Consider the following 16,076-nt stretch of genomic DNA (forward strand, 5'->3'; position numbering starts at 1 on the left):
CAGGCTCTTCACTTGCTCCCCCAAACTCTCCTGTTTTGTCCCTTAAGGGGCAGCCCCCCGAAGCACAGAGCTGGCCACCAGATGTTCATGAGAGATGCTTAAGTAGGTCATATTTATCTCCTTTTTATCCCAAAGAGTCTTCCTTGTCATATTTCAGCAGGGGCCATTTTATGGTAAGTCCTTGCAGTGCTGTGGAAGGCATCAGGCTCCCTGGGGGGGCCCTTCCTTGCCTCTTGCTTCACTGTAGATAAGAAATCAGGAAACCCCTGTTGATTGTATCATCTCATCAGGTTAATTTGACAGTAAGTCATCATACATCATCTGTAAAGTCCAGAGGAATCTGTTCGTGTTGTTTCAAAGGCCGTGAAGTCCAGGCGCAGTGGCTCATGTCTGTAATCCCAACAGTTTGGGAAGCTGGGGCAGGTGGATCGCTTGAGGTCAGGAGTTTGAGACCAGTTTGACCAACATGGTGAAACCCTGTCTCTACCAAAAATACAAAAATTAGCCAGGCCTGGGGGCGGGCGCCTGTAATCTCAGCTACTTGGGAGGCTGAGGCAGGAAAATCACTTGAACCTGGGAGGTGGAGCTTGCAGTGAGCTGAGATCGCAACACTGCACTCCAGCCTGGGTGACAGAGTGAGACTCCGTCTCAAAATATATATATAAATAAAAAACCAAATAAAAGACCTTGAAGATTGTGATGACCTAGGAGCAGGTGATTTGTTCCAGAGAAACTGTCAATCGTGAGAACCTGAAGTGGCATGCCAGAAACATGGGATTCCACTGCTTCAGTGCTGTTTTTCTCCTTTACAGGAATTTGAAAGGGAAAAACACGCCCACAGTATACTGCAATTTCAGTTTGCGGAAGTCAAGGAGGCCCTGAAGCAAAGAGAGGAAATGCTCGAGGTAGGTAGCATTCTCCTGCTTTTCTTTTCCTTTTTTCCCTTTGGAGCATTTTGTCAGACCATGACTATCTTAGCTTAGGCTGCAGTAATGAAATACCATACACAGCATGGCTTAAACAACAGAAATTAATTTTCTCACAATTCTGGAGGCTGGGAGTCCAAGATCAAGGTTGGGTTCAGGTGAGGCCTCTCTTCCTGGCCTGCAGACAGCCACCTTCTTGCTGTATCCTTCCTCAAATGGTGGAGAAAAAGCAATCTCTCTGATGTCTCTTCATATAAGGACACTAATGCTATTTGATCAGGACCCCACTCTTATGACCTCATTTAACCTTAATTACTTCTTAAAGACCCTATCTCCAAATACAGCCACATTGGGCATTAGGGCTTCAACAGATCAATTTAGAGGGACACCATTCATTCATGGCAATTACTGAAGTTTTCAGTTTTCTTAAAACTGAGCGTTTAGGCTAACTCTCCATTCCTAGATTTACAAAACAGTCCCTCTCGTTGGTGGACATTCCTGTTCTTTGGTGATCTGGTGTTTGTTTTCGGAGGTGTGGTGGACAGAATAATGGTCCCCCAAAGTTGCCCACATCCAAATCCCTGGAAATTGTAAATATGATACCTTACATGGTTCAAGGGCCCCTGCAGTTGTGATTAGAGACCTTGAGAGAAGGGATTATCCTGGATTATTTGATGGAACAAGGGTCCTTCTAAGAGGAAGGCAAGTCAAAGGCAGAAGTAGAGGATGTGACACAGGAAGCTGAGGTTGGAGTGATGCAAGAAAGGGGCCATGAGCCAAGGACAGTAACTCAGTCTTAGAAGCTGAAAAAGGCAGGGAAACAGATTCTCACTAGAGCCTCTAGAAAGGCTTGATTTTTAGCTCATAAGACTCATTTTGGATTTCTGACCTCTAGAATTACAAGAGAATAAATTTGTGTTTTAAGCTGCTGAATTTATGGTGATTCATTACAATGGCAATAAGAAACTAATACAGGGTTGGTTTTTAATTTTTTGTCTTATTCTTTAACTGCTGCCCTGAAGTGAGAGTTTCACCCAAAGCAGGTTTTCTTCCTGCACTTGAAGCCAGGAGTAGGACAAGGAGAAAAATCTTAGAATGCCGACGATGAATTCAGGGTTGTTGAGGTAAAAGGGTGCTTGTGGCCTCACTCACTGTCCCAGCTCTCAGGTTATCTCTTGGGCTGGGGTTTTTCTTCCTCTTTAACCCTTTATCTGCTTTCTATCTGTTCCTTTCCTCAGGAAATCCGACAGCTACAGCAGAAACAGGCGAGTTCTATCAGGGAGATTTCTGATCTTCAGGAAACAATAGAGTGGAAAGACAAAAAGATAGGGGTAGGATTCTCAAGTCTTGAAAATCTACTCGAATGGGCAGCCTGCTTAGCAAATAGAGTTTTTTCAGTCTTTAGTTTGCAAAACCGCTTGTCTGAGTATGCATGCAACTCCCACATGACACAAAGTTGTATTAATTGATTTAATTTTATTACGTAGTGAATACACTAATGTATCCAAATTGATATGAACTTGGAATGTGACATGGTCCGTCCACGGAGGGTCTTGTGAATGCGTAGCCATGCTGTCTGCCTGCCCCGTGGGTGGGCCGGGCCAGTGGTTGTTGAAACACCTGGAGTGAGGAGGGCGCTCTGGGGAGGTCTGATGTGTGCAAGGCCAGACTTCTTGGGATTAACTGCCTGGCGGTGCTTTGAGAAAAAAATCTAAGCACCACCTGGCAGATATCCCCACCTTGAAATCTTCCCCAGGGAAGGCCTCCACATACCCTTCTCCCTGCACAAGAAGAGAAGAGGCAGTTCTACACTTAGAATTGAAGAATAGGGGGAACAGAACCCCACAAAGTAACTGTTGTGATTCATAATGACAAATGGTTTCCCCAAAATAGTGATTCATACACCCAGCTCTGATAAAGACGTCGAGATACTTGTACAAACTGTCGGCACATTGACTCAACAAGCCACACCGTGTTTCCACTGTCGTGCTCATCAGCACTTAGGATTGTGTGTATGTGTGTGCACGCATGCACAATTTAGGACCACTTTGTTTATCTGAGATGATGGATACCAAGAATCAATGTGTAAAAATAGTCTAAATGGCTGCAACAGCTGTTCTGGGAGGTGCTTAAGCAATCCTTTTTCTTTATTGATCCCTCATTCAAGTGGAGACTTTGCTTAACTCTAACGCAGCTGTGAACACGCAGACAACGCTAGAAAGTGATGCAAATATAGTAACCTCTGGGACCCCGTGCTGTGTTTGTGTGCTTCAGAATGCGCATGTCTTTCCTGGAGTATGAACAGTAACATTTCTTGGATTATATATACTAAGTGAAAAGCTTAATACTTGGATTTTGTTAGTATCTTTAGGCAGAGTCTCTTTAACGTCTAGAGTCCACTAGTGTTTTAGATGGTAGAAGCCTCCTTCTGGTTCCCGCTTCTGAAGTAACTTGCTCGTCTCTGCAAATCTTCTTTCTCTTGACTCTGCTGCACACTCAGGCGTTAGAGAGGCAGAAAGAGTTCTTTGATTCCGTAAGGAGTGAACGGGATGATCTTAGAGAAGAAGTAGTCATGCTGAAAGAGGAATTAAAGGTATGAAGCCAAAGTACAGTTTGATAAAAAAAAAATCCAAGTGACAACAGCAAATTTTGGGATTCTGTGAATATGTGTGTACATAATTAATTTTATGTCATTGAGCTTAGTTCTGTTAATAATTCATATCTTGGGTTAACTGACACCGATGAGATGTAAAATAAATGTAGATTCAGTGGGTGGTGCCCAAGGTCTTTTGATGTTAATAAACATAGCTGATCTTGAACGCAAGAATTTTTTGATATATTATCTAAATTTTTCTCATACTCATTAGTAAATTCTCCAGGATATTACTCAGACTTAGAGAATTAATTTGCCTCTTTATATTAAAACCCCCAATTTAAGGACTTCTCTAGATGAACAGTGACTTGGGTAAGTGGTTTGAGCAAGGATCCCGCTAATTAGACTTTGAGACCTACTAGATTACAGGTGGAAGAAGTTTCCCTGTCCTTTGTGGGCCATGCTAAGGCGTCTTCATGGGCTGCTTGACACAGGTGAAGTGCCAATGACAGCACTCTGGGTGGGGGTTTCCTGAACTGTCACCATCTGCTGCTTGGCCTCCAGGGTCAAAGCCAGAGCAGTGAGCCAGCCAGGTACAGGCTTAGAGCTAAGATTCGTAATTCTGCTCCTCAAAGAGGCGATCAGTACAGGGGAGTTCCTCACACACAAGGGAGAGAGACGCGGGCGGCAGGAGGGCGTGGGTGAGTGATGTCTGCAGTTGCGAAGTGCCGCTGTTTTCAGTGAATTCTGTTTCTTTTGAATATACTGAACGTTCTAGCCACCTCTTAATTCCTTCTTTAACGTAAGTTTCATATACGCCTTTCAGAACATGTATATATTTCTTTCTTTATCTGGCTCTTCTTTTTAAAGAATGCAACCAGGGTTTTAAAATGAAAGGTTGCATGACAGTGACTTGCTTACCGCTCCACTTCGCTTGGGGGCAGCCCACAGGCCACTACCTGTAGTTGAAAAGGATGCCTGGTGGAAGTAGCTTGTCACCAGCAAATGAAGGCATGGATTGGAACATCTGAGAAAGAAGTAGCCTTTAGAGGACGATATCCCAGATTTGTGTGTGTTGACCGAATATTTACGAGCGCTGCGCCCTAGCAGTTCTCTGTCTCTGTGGAGTTACCCTGTACTTCAGGAAAAAATGGTTTTCTTTTCTTTTTTGTTAGTTGTATTAAAGCAGAGTTTAATCTAATATCACTGAGTAAATATTACGATGAGCCTATTTTTGTTCCCAGAAACACGGAATAATCCTAAATTCAGAAATAGCTACCAATGGAGAGACTTCTGACACTCTCAATAATGTTGGATACCAAGGTCCTACCAAGATGACGAAAGAAGAGTTAAATGCCCTCAAGTCGACAGGGGATGGGACCCTAGGTAAGTATTTGCTTTCCTTCGGCTTCTTCCGCCTTTCCACTCAGCATTGGTTCACCCTCCATGCGCTGTTGGGGTTGAAGCCACTGTCACTGCTGGGTTAACAGTCACCGGCATGCCATTTGTTTCATCACTTCATGGTAATTTCCTTACCACCGGTGTGGTCATCCACGTGTTGTCTGGCATGTATCTCTGTGTAGTGCACCATCAGTGGCTCAAGTATATCTTTTCTTTTGCTGCTCAAAGCTACCAAGCAAGACTGTGAAGGCAAGGAAAGTAGTCTCAAAATTAAGTAACAATGTGGAGAGTACTATTTGGTTTTCCTCAGACACATATACATCTGTACATATAAAGTGTGGCTTTTTAAACTGATTCTGTGACAGAATTATCAAAAGATCAGAATAGTCGAGGCTGTCAAGTCAGTAAGTTGGCCATATTTGCAAGCCAACCTCGACATCCTGGAAAGCATTCAGCATTTTGAGGGCACGGGGTGCCTGTGGACAGCAGGTCCATCTGTGTTGCCATTTTCAAGCCACGCTCGAGGCGGGCGGGCGGCCGTGGTAGGGGTGTAGCCGTGCTGAGAGTCTGAGTATGCCCACTTTGTCAGAGGAGATCCTCCTTTGTGTGCCACGTGTTTGCTTCTGAAAGAATATAAAACTGGGGAATCCAGTAGATTAGAGGAGTATCTTATACCATTTTCAATGACCTGATTTGTCATAATTTGTCATAAGAGTTGGCTTTGGGAGGAACCTTCAGATTCTGGCGTGCAACCTGAAGTTGCAGCATGCAAGTGAGGCCTCATCTGTCACTGGTCACCCTCTGCGTGCCAGTGTTTCACAAGGAGGCTGGAATAAGGTCAGGGTCCATGACTTTTCGTTTTAATTTAGAAACTTTCATCTTACTTCTTTTTATTTATGGAAACGTAGACACCTCCAGGCCCCATCTTCTCAGGACTTGTATTCCAGGGAGATACCTCATTCATTATCTTTATGACTATTAAAGAAACACAGCTCTTTTCAATTGTGTAAAAAAGTTGTGGCCAAGTGCAGTGGCTCACACTTCTAATCCCAATGCTGCGGGTGCCAAGACTGGAGGATCATATGATACCAGGAATTCCAGGCCAGCCTGGCAACATAGCAAGATTCCATCTCTAGATATATATATAATATCTGTATGCTATTGTTGAAAAAAGATAAATAAATTAATTTCCATCATACCTTTATATGAGCTACCCAAACAGCTAGGAATTTGATTATGCTGCTGTTACTAAATCTTTGATAACCATTGTGAGATGTTTAAAGAACCAGAAATGTCAGTTTTGAAAGTGGCCTTCAAATGACTTTTGATCACACATTCCTTCAGTAAATAATTGTAGGAACTTTCCAATATATATGTTTATTTTAAATCTATATATGTATACTATTTCATTAGTATAAAATGTACATTATAAAGCATATAAAAACATATGCAAAGAAGTTTTAGAGTAAAACTCTAAATAGAATTCCTAATATTTCCTCCATGTTCCCTGGGATACGGGCACCCCACTATGGAGACCACTGGGCTATAAAATTATCTAGCTTTGACTTTCAGTAACATAGTACTATATCTAATCTGCTGCGGTTTTGTTTGGAGAATCCAAAAATTCCAAAACAGTTTGATGTTCTTTAGACGATGAATAATTTGTTTAATTTAGTGGTCATCTTGATCTTTCAACATTTGCCTCCTGCTGGTCCTCTCTCCCTAGTCCCTTAGGGAACGGAGCAGAGGTATCAGGGCACGGACACAGGGTGTTTTCTCAGGAAGACAATGGTTGAGTGGCAGAAGCTAGATTTCTTTTCATATGAGCTATTTCAAAAGCATCTTCCTTGAGATTGACCTTGAGGCTGCATTTCTAAAAGTGCACTGAATATTCTTTGAAAAAATTACTTGCAAGCTGTTTTTAGGGCTGTGTGACATGCAGTGCAGTTTGACAGCTGCAAAAATACAAGTTGTCAAGTTGTGTGTTGAGAAGTGAGAGTGGGGAATTGCACCTTCAGTGCGTTCCTAAACCCATCATTGTGGATTGTTTGGCTGCCTGATCCAGAGTTCTTTCTATTTGTCAAAACTTAACTTCACCTTTAAAAATCTGTCCACACAAGATGGCACCAGCAGCCACTCTGGCCTTTGATGTGGTGGCAGTGGCCCTCACTGACCCAAAATTTACTAATGCAACTGCTGCTTTGCCGCACAGAACTGGCAAAGGCTTGTTTCTCATGACTCTTTGATGACTCTCTTTAGGAATAGGGGTGGGTGGGATTTAGAACGTGTATTTACATTCTAATGTAAATTATGTGGCCGCCACATCATGGGGTCCCTTCAATTTTCTCAATGGTCTTTTAGGAAGAGCCAGTGAAGTGGAGGTGAAAAATGAAATCGTGGCGAATGTGGGGAAAAGAGAAATCTTGCACAATACTGAGAAAGAACAACACACAGAGGACACAGTGAAAGATTGTGTGGACATAGAGGTATTCCCTGCTGGAGAGAATACCGAGGACCAGAAATCCTCTGAAGACACTGCCCCATTCCTAGGAACCTTAGCAGGTGCTACATATGAGGAACAGGTTCAAAACCAAATTCTAGAGAGCACTTCTCTCCCTGAAAACACAGCACAGGCTGAGTCAGATGAGGTCTTGGGTGCACCAGATGACAGGACCAGAACTCCCCTTGAGCCATCCAGCTGTTGGAATGACTTAGATGGCGGGAACCACACAGGGAATGTGGGAGAGGCAGCGGCGACTCAGGTTGGAGAGCAGGCAGGCACAGTGGCCTCATGTCCTTTAGGGCATAGTGATGACACAGTTTATCATGATGACAAATGTACAGTAGAGGTCCCCCAAGAGTTAGAGACAAGCACAGGGCATAGTTTAGAGAAAGAATTCACCAACCAGGAAGCAGCTGAGCCCAAGGAGGTTCCAGTGCAGAGTACAGAAGTAGGTAGGGATCACAACGAAGAAGAGGGTGAAGAAACAGTATTAAGGGATGAGAAACCAATCAAGACAGAAGTTCCTGGTTCTCCAGCAGGAACTGAGAGCAATGGTCAGGAAGCGACAGGTCCGAGTACAGTAGACACTCAAAGTGAATCCTTAGATATGAAAGAGCCTGAGGAAGAAAAGAATGACCAACAGGGAGAGGCATTGGACTCATCGCAGAAGAAGACAAAGAACAGGAAAAAGAAAAACAAGAAGAAAAAATCCCCAGTACCTGTAGAAACCCTTAAAGATGTTAAAAAAGAGTTAACTTATCAGAACACAGATTTAAGTGAAATTAAGGAAGAAGAGCAGGTAAAGTCTACTGACAGAAAGTCCGCAGTGGAAGCCCAAAACGAGGCGCCTGAAAATCCAAAACAGAAAATTGCGGCAGAAAGCAGTGAAAATGCTGATTGTCCAGAGAATCCTAAAATTAAGTTGGCTGGAAAACTTGACCAAGAAGGCGATGATGTAAAAACAGCAGCTGAGGTGGTACTAGCTGATGGAGACACATTAGATTTTGAGGATGACACAGTTCAATCATTAGGCCCGAGGGCTGGTGGTGAAGAATTAGATGACGGTGTTGCAAAAGATAATGCTAAAACAGATGGTGCCACTCAAAGCAGTCCCCTAGAAGCAGAGAGCGAAGACGCAGATAGCTGCGCCCTGCCCGAAAATGAAAGTCCCTCACAGGACATTAGCGATGCCTGTGAAGCAGAAAGTACAGAGAGGTGTGGGATGTCAGAACATCCAAGTCAGACTGTCAGGAAAGCTTTAGACAGCAGTAGCCTAGAAAATGATGACTTGTCGGCACCGGGAGGAGAGCCGGGGGACTTCAATCCAGAAAGCAGAGAAGATACCAGAGGAGGGAATGAGAAGGGCAAAAGCAAAGAAGACTGTACCATGTCCTAAGCTGAGGCAGGCGGCAGGTGTGGTGCCCAGGAAGTCTGAGTGTGAGGGGCTCTTTTCTCCACTGCCAATGTAAGTAGAATGTTATAAGTTCATAGAGGTGCGCTGTATGCCAATCACCAGGTGATCTACTGCTTTAAGTTATAGACTGTTACTTGTAGATTTCCATGTAATCATTGAGGTTATCACCCAGATTAGAAAGACATATTTGTTATCAGTGTATGTTCTAATTGAGAGCATTCCAGTAGTATCAAACAATAATGTCTACTGTTTATAGTCCACTTAATAAAAATAGAAGCATTTACCATTTGCCTTAGGCTCATAGGAATGTGGATATTCTTGACCAAATATATCAGCATCTAGTTGAAATGACCAAATAGCATTCTTAGACTTATGTATTATGAATATAATTGATATTTAAATTAATGTCTTGTTCACATATGTGTATTTTCATATTTGATTTTTAAATGTACATTATAACCTGTATGGTATTTTATTTAAAGGGGATAAACAGCCAAATAGCAAATAGGTCACTGAATGATAAGATTTGCACCTTAGAACAATAGTCATTTTAAGGATAACAAGTAAACGTCTGAAAGCACGAGGGGCTTTGCTGGCCTTCACCTCATAGAAGTCTTTGATCTTGAACCAATGCTTTTGGATCTCATTGTTGATATACCTGAATTTACTCTGTAGGAGATTTTAACTTCACTTCATGCTGATGATGTATCAATTTCATTTTATAGAAAGATTTAAAGTTTTTTTCTGGTAGTGATATATGTCAAATTACATTTCCTACTGCAGTGTTTGAGCAGGGACAGTCATTTTTTAAATGTTTTTGGCTGGGCGCGGTGGCTCACGCCTGTAATCTCAGCACGTTGGGAGGCCGAGGCGGGTGGATCACCTGAGGTCAGGAGTCTGAGGCCAGCCTGGCCAACATGGTGAAACCCTGTCTGTACTAAAAATACAAAAAATTGGCCAGGCGTGGTGGTGGGTGCCTGTAATCCCCGCCATTCTGGAGGCTGAGGCCGGAGAATCGCTTGAACCCGCGAGGCAGAAATTGCAGTGAGCCGAGATCAAGCCGTTGTACTCCAGCCTGGACAACAAGAGCGAAACTCTGTCTAAAAAAAAAACACAAAACAATGTTTTCACACCTGTAACCCTAGCACATTGGGAAGACAAGATGGGAGGATCACTTGAGGCCAGGAGTTCAAGGCTGCAGTGAGCTATGATTGCACCACTGTACTCTAGCCTGGGAGACAGAGTGAGACCCTGTCTCTTAAAAAAAAAAAAAAAAAAAAAAAAAAAAAGATTTTGAACCTTAAAATTACTTCTCTTTGTTTGAATTTCTAATCATCATTCAAAAGAGCAGTAAAAAAGGTTACTTGTTCTTGTACAAACTACTAATTAGACTATAGTAGAATATTTTAAAGAGCTGAATCACTTTTGGTATTTTGGTATAAATATTTTCATTTGTTATGTCCCAGTGTATTCTTATTGGAAAATTTGTGTTTTGATCTGCCTGAAGAAAATATCTGTTTTCTATATAAAGAAACATTTAAAAAATAATTGTAAAGTTAGATTTAAAATTGTAAAATATAAAATCACAAAGGAATGTACCTTATGAATGTTGACATTTTATGAAATTATGTGGATTCATATTACTGTTACAAGATAGAATTTAATGCAAAAAGACCAAAACCTCAATAAAATTTGAGGAAAACGTAAGTGTTATTATGTAACTGAAATAAAAACATTTTATAATTGTACAAGACTGTGGTTCCACTCTCTGGGCTGCTTGAAGTCTGAGTCTGACTACTGTTGTATGTAATACCACCTTTCCAGTAATACCTGCTTGCGGGTTGCTGATTCCCATTGGGGTCCTGTGGAAGACCCACACCTGATGCCCGTCCTCAGTAAGGAATGCACTTCCCTCCTGGCATCGAGCCTGGGGCTAGCATGAGCATTACTGGGAGAATTGAGACGATCGTCCCGCACCATCTCCTGTGATCTGTGGTTCTAATGTGCAGCCTCAGTTGAAAACGGTCTTCATCTGTTGCTGTGCTTGAATGCACCAGTACTTAGAATGTTTTGAAGAGTATGATGAAAATGGAAAAAACCTTGACTATTTCTGCTCAAGTGTCCTGAAGTGGAGGATGGTAGGGATGATAAATGCTTGCTAGGAAATCAAGTCCAAGGGCTCTATAGGACTTCACAGGGTTTTAGTTTATGTCTCTAACTTTAGCAAAGCTGCATTCATATTGGAATGCATACTGGAAACAGCTCTCATTCCTACCTTTAAAGGGCTCTTGGAAAGCAGTTCAACAACCAAGGTTACTAAATGGTGAGATCATCAAGCCATTTTAAGTTCTTTCCCATGTTATTCACCAGCACCCTGCAGGACGTTGGGCACACGTCACATCCCTCAGCTCAGCCATCCAGCTGTCTCAGTGATTCACCACTCATTTGTTTAATTAATAAACAGGTTTGATCACTTTGTACATGGAAGGCACTGTACCATTGAACAAGCGGCTAGGACCCAGCCCTCCAGTAGGGAATGGGCAGCTGAAAATCCATGAGCAAAAAAGAAGGAAAAAGAAAGACTTCTGAGGAGCCAAGCCATTTCTCGATGATTTCAGAGCCTTCGTTCTGAGCATCAGTTATCTGCTCTCCAGTGTAATGACTTTATAGCCAAGCACAGTAATTGATATTACTGTGAAGGCTCTTAACTTACCAAGAAATGGTTAAGGCCGGGCACATTGGCTCATGCCTATAATCCCAGCACTTTGGGAGGCCGAGGTAGGTGGATCACTTGAGCCCAGGAGTTCAAGCCCAGCCTGGGCAACATGGTGAAAGTCCATCTCTACAAAAAAAATATACAATTAGCCAGGCATGGTGGCATGTGCATGTAGTCCCAGCTACTTAGGAGGCAGAGGTGGGAGAAACATCTGAGCCTGGGAGGTCGAGGCTGCAGTGAGTTATGATCACACCACTGCACTCCAGCCTGGGCAATGGAGTGAAACCCTGTCTCAAAAAAAATGAAAGAAAAGAAAGAGAAAGTTGACTTAGCTATACTCCATGTAAGAAGGTATAGAAATATATAGGGCAATTTAGAAAGATTATAGCGTCAAAAGATTCAAACTCAGAAAAGAATCGAAAGGTTGCCTTCCAGCCATATCCCCAGAGGAACCTAGACCACTGGGGTTTCACTATCATACAAAATAGAGAAAAACATTGGTTACTGACACCTGAAATCAAAAAGCATGGATATTTTTCAGTCCCAAACCCGAACATAGCTCCCATATATAAATGTAAATCTTCCTTCAAAAGTATAATTAAGTATAATTATGTGTGTCTGTCAAAAATACAGAGGAAGATGGATTTTGAATTATAGGTTGTTATACAAAGGTTGGACAGCAATCAAGTTTTTAAACAGTTTTCAAGAATGACCCTAAAAGAGATGTATGACCTTGGTCGCTTTCCATAGTTTTTAATATTTGCAGTTAACAGAAGACCTAATGACCTGACACTTAAGTTTCCACTATCACTAGAACCCTGAATGCTAATTCTGGGGAGTTTAGATGGTTTGGGGTTCCTGTTTTCTGTTGATAGACTCCCTTTCTGGGAGACCACCCCCTAACCCTGTACAGCATGCCACCCATGGCCACCCGTCAAGGGAACACAACAGTAAGATTTGTTCCAGACGTCTGGGCCCCTAAGGGAAAGGGAGGGGTGTTTGTGTGCACATGTATTATGTTCAGAATATGTACTTGTTCAGTGTGATAGTTGTACATGGACAAAACTTTGTCTTTCAAGAAGAAAATCCTTTTGTTCTCTTTGTCCCTATCTACTGCCTCTCTTAAATATTTTTCAACATGTGAATGGCTGGTGGCTCATACAGGGAAAAATTTCCCAATTATGCAGACATTATAAGTCTACCAGTGATGTGCCACTATTTATTCAACAAATTGGACTTGGTGGTTTTTAACGCTGTGAAAACTAGTACTCTTATTTTCTTCATGTCAAATTATTTTGCTTCATTTCTTTTTCTGTTTTCTTCAAACTCTTTCGTTCTTGTTTTCTTCTCCAAGTCTCCTTTAAAATTTCTCTTCCTTAAAAGTTTCTTCTCTCTCTATTTTTAATATTCTCACTATACAACTCAATGTCAGTTTACCTATATCGATTTTGCTTGCGCTCTTATTACATTTTAACAGTTACTTTCTAGTGCTTATCTAGAATATTTGAAGTTTTCTAGAAGAAAACAATAATTTACTATAGATACTTGAGCTTCAAGATCACATTCTGATATATTCAGTGTTTCTTATGATGCCTGTAGTTTTTGTATGTAGGAGTATTAAAACATGTAAGAAAATGAATAGTGATACTGGACAAAAGAATCAGGTTTATAACTGCAAAAATGTTTTTTTTCAGTGTTGGGTGGGTTACGGGAGGGAAAGAGTAAAACATCTGTCAGAAGTAATTTGACTATAAATTAAAATAGAACTCAAAAGGATGATACATTTAATTTATATTGTGCTTAATATTATCTGGTGTTTTACTGTGCCTTTCAAAACAACAACTTAGGATCTTCAGAAAACATAATTAGAGAAAAATGTAACTTGGGTTAGCATGTGGCTAGATGATTTTTTAAATGAAAATGAAGATGCATTTTATATGAATTATTTTCTTTTCACATGGCTAATCAAGGTTAGTTGTTCATTCTGCGAAGAATCTGGAGGTAGGCCGCGTGAGAGCAGCGTCCCAGTGGGCTAAGAGCTTTGAGTCAGGGTCTGACTCAGAGGTGTGAGTTTAGATCTGGAAAAATAGTGGGTGCCCGTTAGGGGCATGTTCCTGTGGTTGGGCTGCAAGGCCTTAAGAAAATTGCTTAGTGGTTCTGGGCCTCTGAGCCTCATCTATAGAAGGAGGCTGTAATGAAGCCCACCCGTAGGGCTTCCAGGGCTGAAACAAGCTAATGATGTCAAAGCTGCTAGAACTGTACCTGTGTCAGAGTGAGTGTGTAGCATATGTTATCACTGTCATCACTCCAGCATTCTGACTGTGCCTTTACACTAGTGTGGGATTTTGCCCAAACCTCTAAACCCTCCCCAAGCTGTGGTTTCCCCCACCCAGTCCGAAGACCGTAGTACTTGACCCTCCTTCAGAGAGATGTTTGGGTAATTTATAGACACTTAACATTTATGCATCTTTATATATCAGGGGTGGGAGGAATTACAGACACTTAAACCATTACTGCCTTCTTCCTCAAAAGAAGAACACCTTTGATAACTGGGTTAGCAGAGGTGTTAGTGGACTTAGGGTTGTAAACAGATAGTCACAGCACTGACATCGATGAGTCTATGAGAGACATTAGAAAGATAAAGAAATCTGGGATGTAAACTTGGAAAGGCGAGGCTGTTCAAAATGTTGGTGCTATTGAACTGTGATTCTCAGTGTTTGTACATTGCTAATGATGTTAAACCATGAAGCCTGTGAGATCTTGTGTTGCAGTGTGGTTTGGCCCTAGCGTTCTTGCATGCTAACCTAAGGTAGAAGATTAGCAGCCTGTTTGCATGCAGCCGGATGCTGCCCCTGACGTGAAGCATGTTCTGGGAGGTTGACCCAACCCCCCTTGGCTGAATTCTTCCCCCGTCCTGTCTGTGGCCTCATTCACCGTGGTACGTGTATAACTACTTCCATCATTCATTTCACTAACCTGAACGATCATTCTTCAGTTTAGCAATGTGCTGAAAGGCGCGGCACACGGATTCACCTAAACCTGTGTCTTTCTGATTTCTTTAGATATTAGGTTGAAAAAGCTGGTTGATGAACGGGAATGCTTATTGGAACAGGTAACAATCTTTTATTACTTTACCGGTTCTTGAACAGGGCACCTGAAACCACCTGCCCATCCTTCCTTCTTGCTTACTCAGAAAACCCCGAAGTTAATCATGCCTGAAAGTCATTATCAAGCCAACTGGTGTTCTTAAGATTGTTATCCAAATAGAACATCAGAGTTAATATTTTCATCCAAAGAGAACATCCTGAGTCACACGAGGTTTAATGAGGATGTCTCAAAGGCCCAAAGCCATGGAACTGAATTTGGTACATTTTACTGAATTGCTACTTAAAATAAATATAAATATCAATCATTAATAATATTAATGATTAACCATTGAGAGACAAGGGCATTACTGAGTCATTCCAAATAGCACTTCCCTTGTCCATATGGGTTGTTTGTCCATAAAAGTCAGGTTTGTACTCTTGGTGAGCAGCATCCCTCTCTCACCGGTATTTCTTTGTTACAGCTCAACAAAATTGTTTTAACCATGTTTATCTTCATTGCTCTCTCCTACCTCAAGAAGTAGCGGGCCAGGTGCAGTGGCTCACACCTCTAATCCTAGCACTTTGGGAGGCCGAGGCAGGTGGATCACTTGAGGTCAGGAGGTCAAGAGCAGCCTGCCAACATGGTGAAACCCCATCTCTACTAAAAATACAAAAAGTAGCCGCGCGTGATGGTGGGCGCCCGTAATCCCAGCTACTCAGGAGGCTGAGGCAAGAGAATCGCTTGAACACAGGAAGCAGAGGTTGCAGTGAGCCAAGACTGCACCGCTGCACTTCAGGCTGGGTGACAGAGCAAGACTCCATCTCAAAAACAAAGAAATACTGAACAGTTGTCCTATTTTGGATCTTTTCATATGCAGGATAGTGATTACATCACTCTACAACCACTTTCTTCTAATTTCTCCTCATAAGCCTAATCAAATATATTTGCCTTACTTTCTACCATTCTGTTGAAGATTCTCCGAAAATTGGAGAAAGCACTAAAGATGGTAGGAAGATTCTCCTGAAGTTCCTATGATCTTTTGAAAATATGCGTTCATGAGTTCTATACTTACTTCCTTAAAGCAGCATGCACTTTTGGTTTGTTTTTAATTAGGGGTCTCCTATGCTTGATGTGTGGAGTAGGAAGGCAGGCAATCACCTGCAACAATTTTCATAGATTGAAAGTTAAACATGAAAAGCCCCCGGAGACCCCACCAACTAGATGCCAGAAAGTTCTGCAGTCACTGACTGTTAACTGCAATTCCAACTATACAGTCAGCCCTCCACATCCATGGGTTCCATATCCATGGATTCAACCAACACAGATTGAAATATTAAAAAAAAAAACTATAAATTCCACAAAGTTCCAAAAAGCAAAACTTGAATTTGCCCTGCACGGAGTCCTGCACTGAATCCACGCGAATGAAGTGAGTTGTA

At 41.9% G+C, this 16,076-nt stretch overlaps 1 protein-coding gene across 45 annotated transcripts in view; it reads left to right on the top strand.

Moving 5' to 3' along the window:
* LRRFIP1 (LRR binding FLII interacting protein 1) overlaps positions 1–16,076 on the top strand; it is a 167,666-nt gene that overhangs the window by 135,064 nt on the left and 16,526 nt on the right. For 33 of the 45 annotated variants that reach the window (XR_002516342.2, XR_002516353.2, XR_002516341.2 and 30 more), the window contains 6 exons: positions 813–905; positions 2,165–2,257; positions 3,427–3,519; positions 4,764–4,905; positions 7,282–14,491; positions 14,616–14,665. Coding sequence is in view for 5 of the 45 variants with exons in the window: in XM_009183441.4 (XP_009181705.1) it covers positions 813–905; positions 2,165–2,257; positions 3,427–3,519; positions 4,764–4,905; positions 14,616–14,665 (471 nt within the window). In the remaining 40 variants the exon portion in view is untranslated. The remainder of the gene's footprint in view (positions 1–812; positions 906–2,164; positions 2,258–3,426; positions 3,520–4,763; positions 4,906–7,281; positions 14,492–14,615; positions 14,666–16,076) is intronic. The other 12 variants (XR_002516361.2, XR_002516333.2, XR_002516338.2 and 9 more) reach the window with 3 other exon arrangements.

Source organism: Papio anubis, chromosome 10 (assembly GCF_008728515.1).
Source record: "Papio anubis isolate 15944 chromosome 10, Panubis1.0, whole genome shotgun sequence".
Taxonomy (NCBI): domain Eukaryota; kingdom Metazoa; phylum Chordata; class Mammalia; order Primates; family Cercopithecidae; genus Papio; species Papio anubis.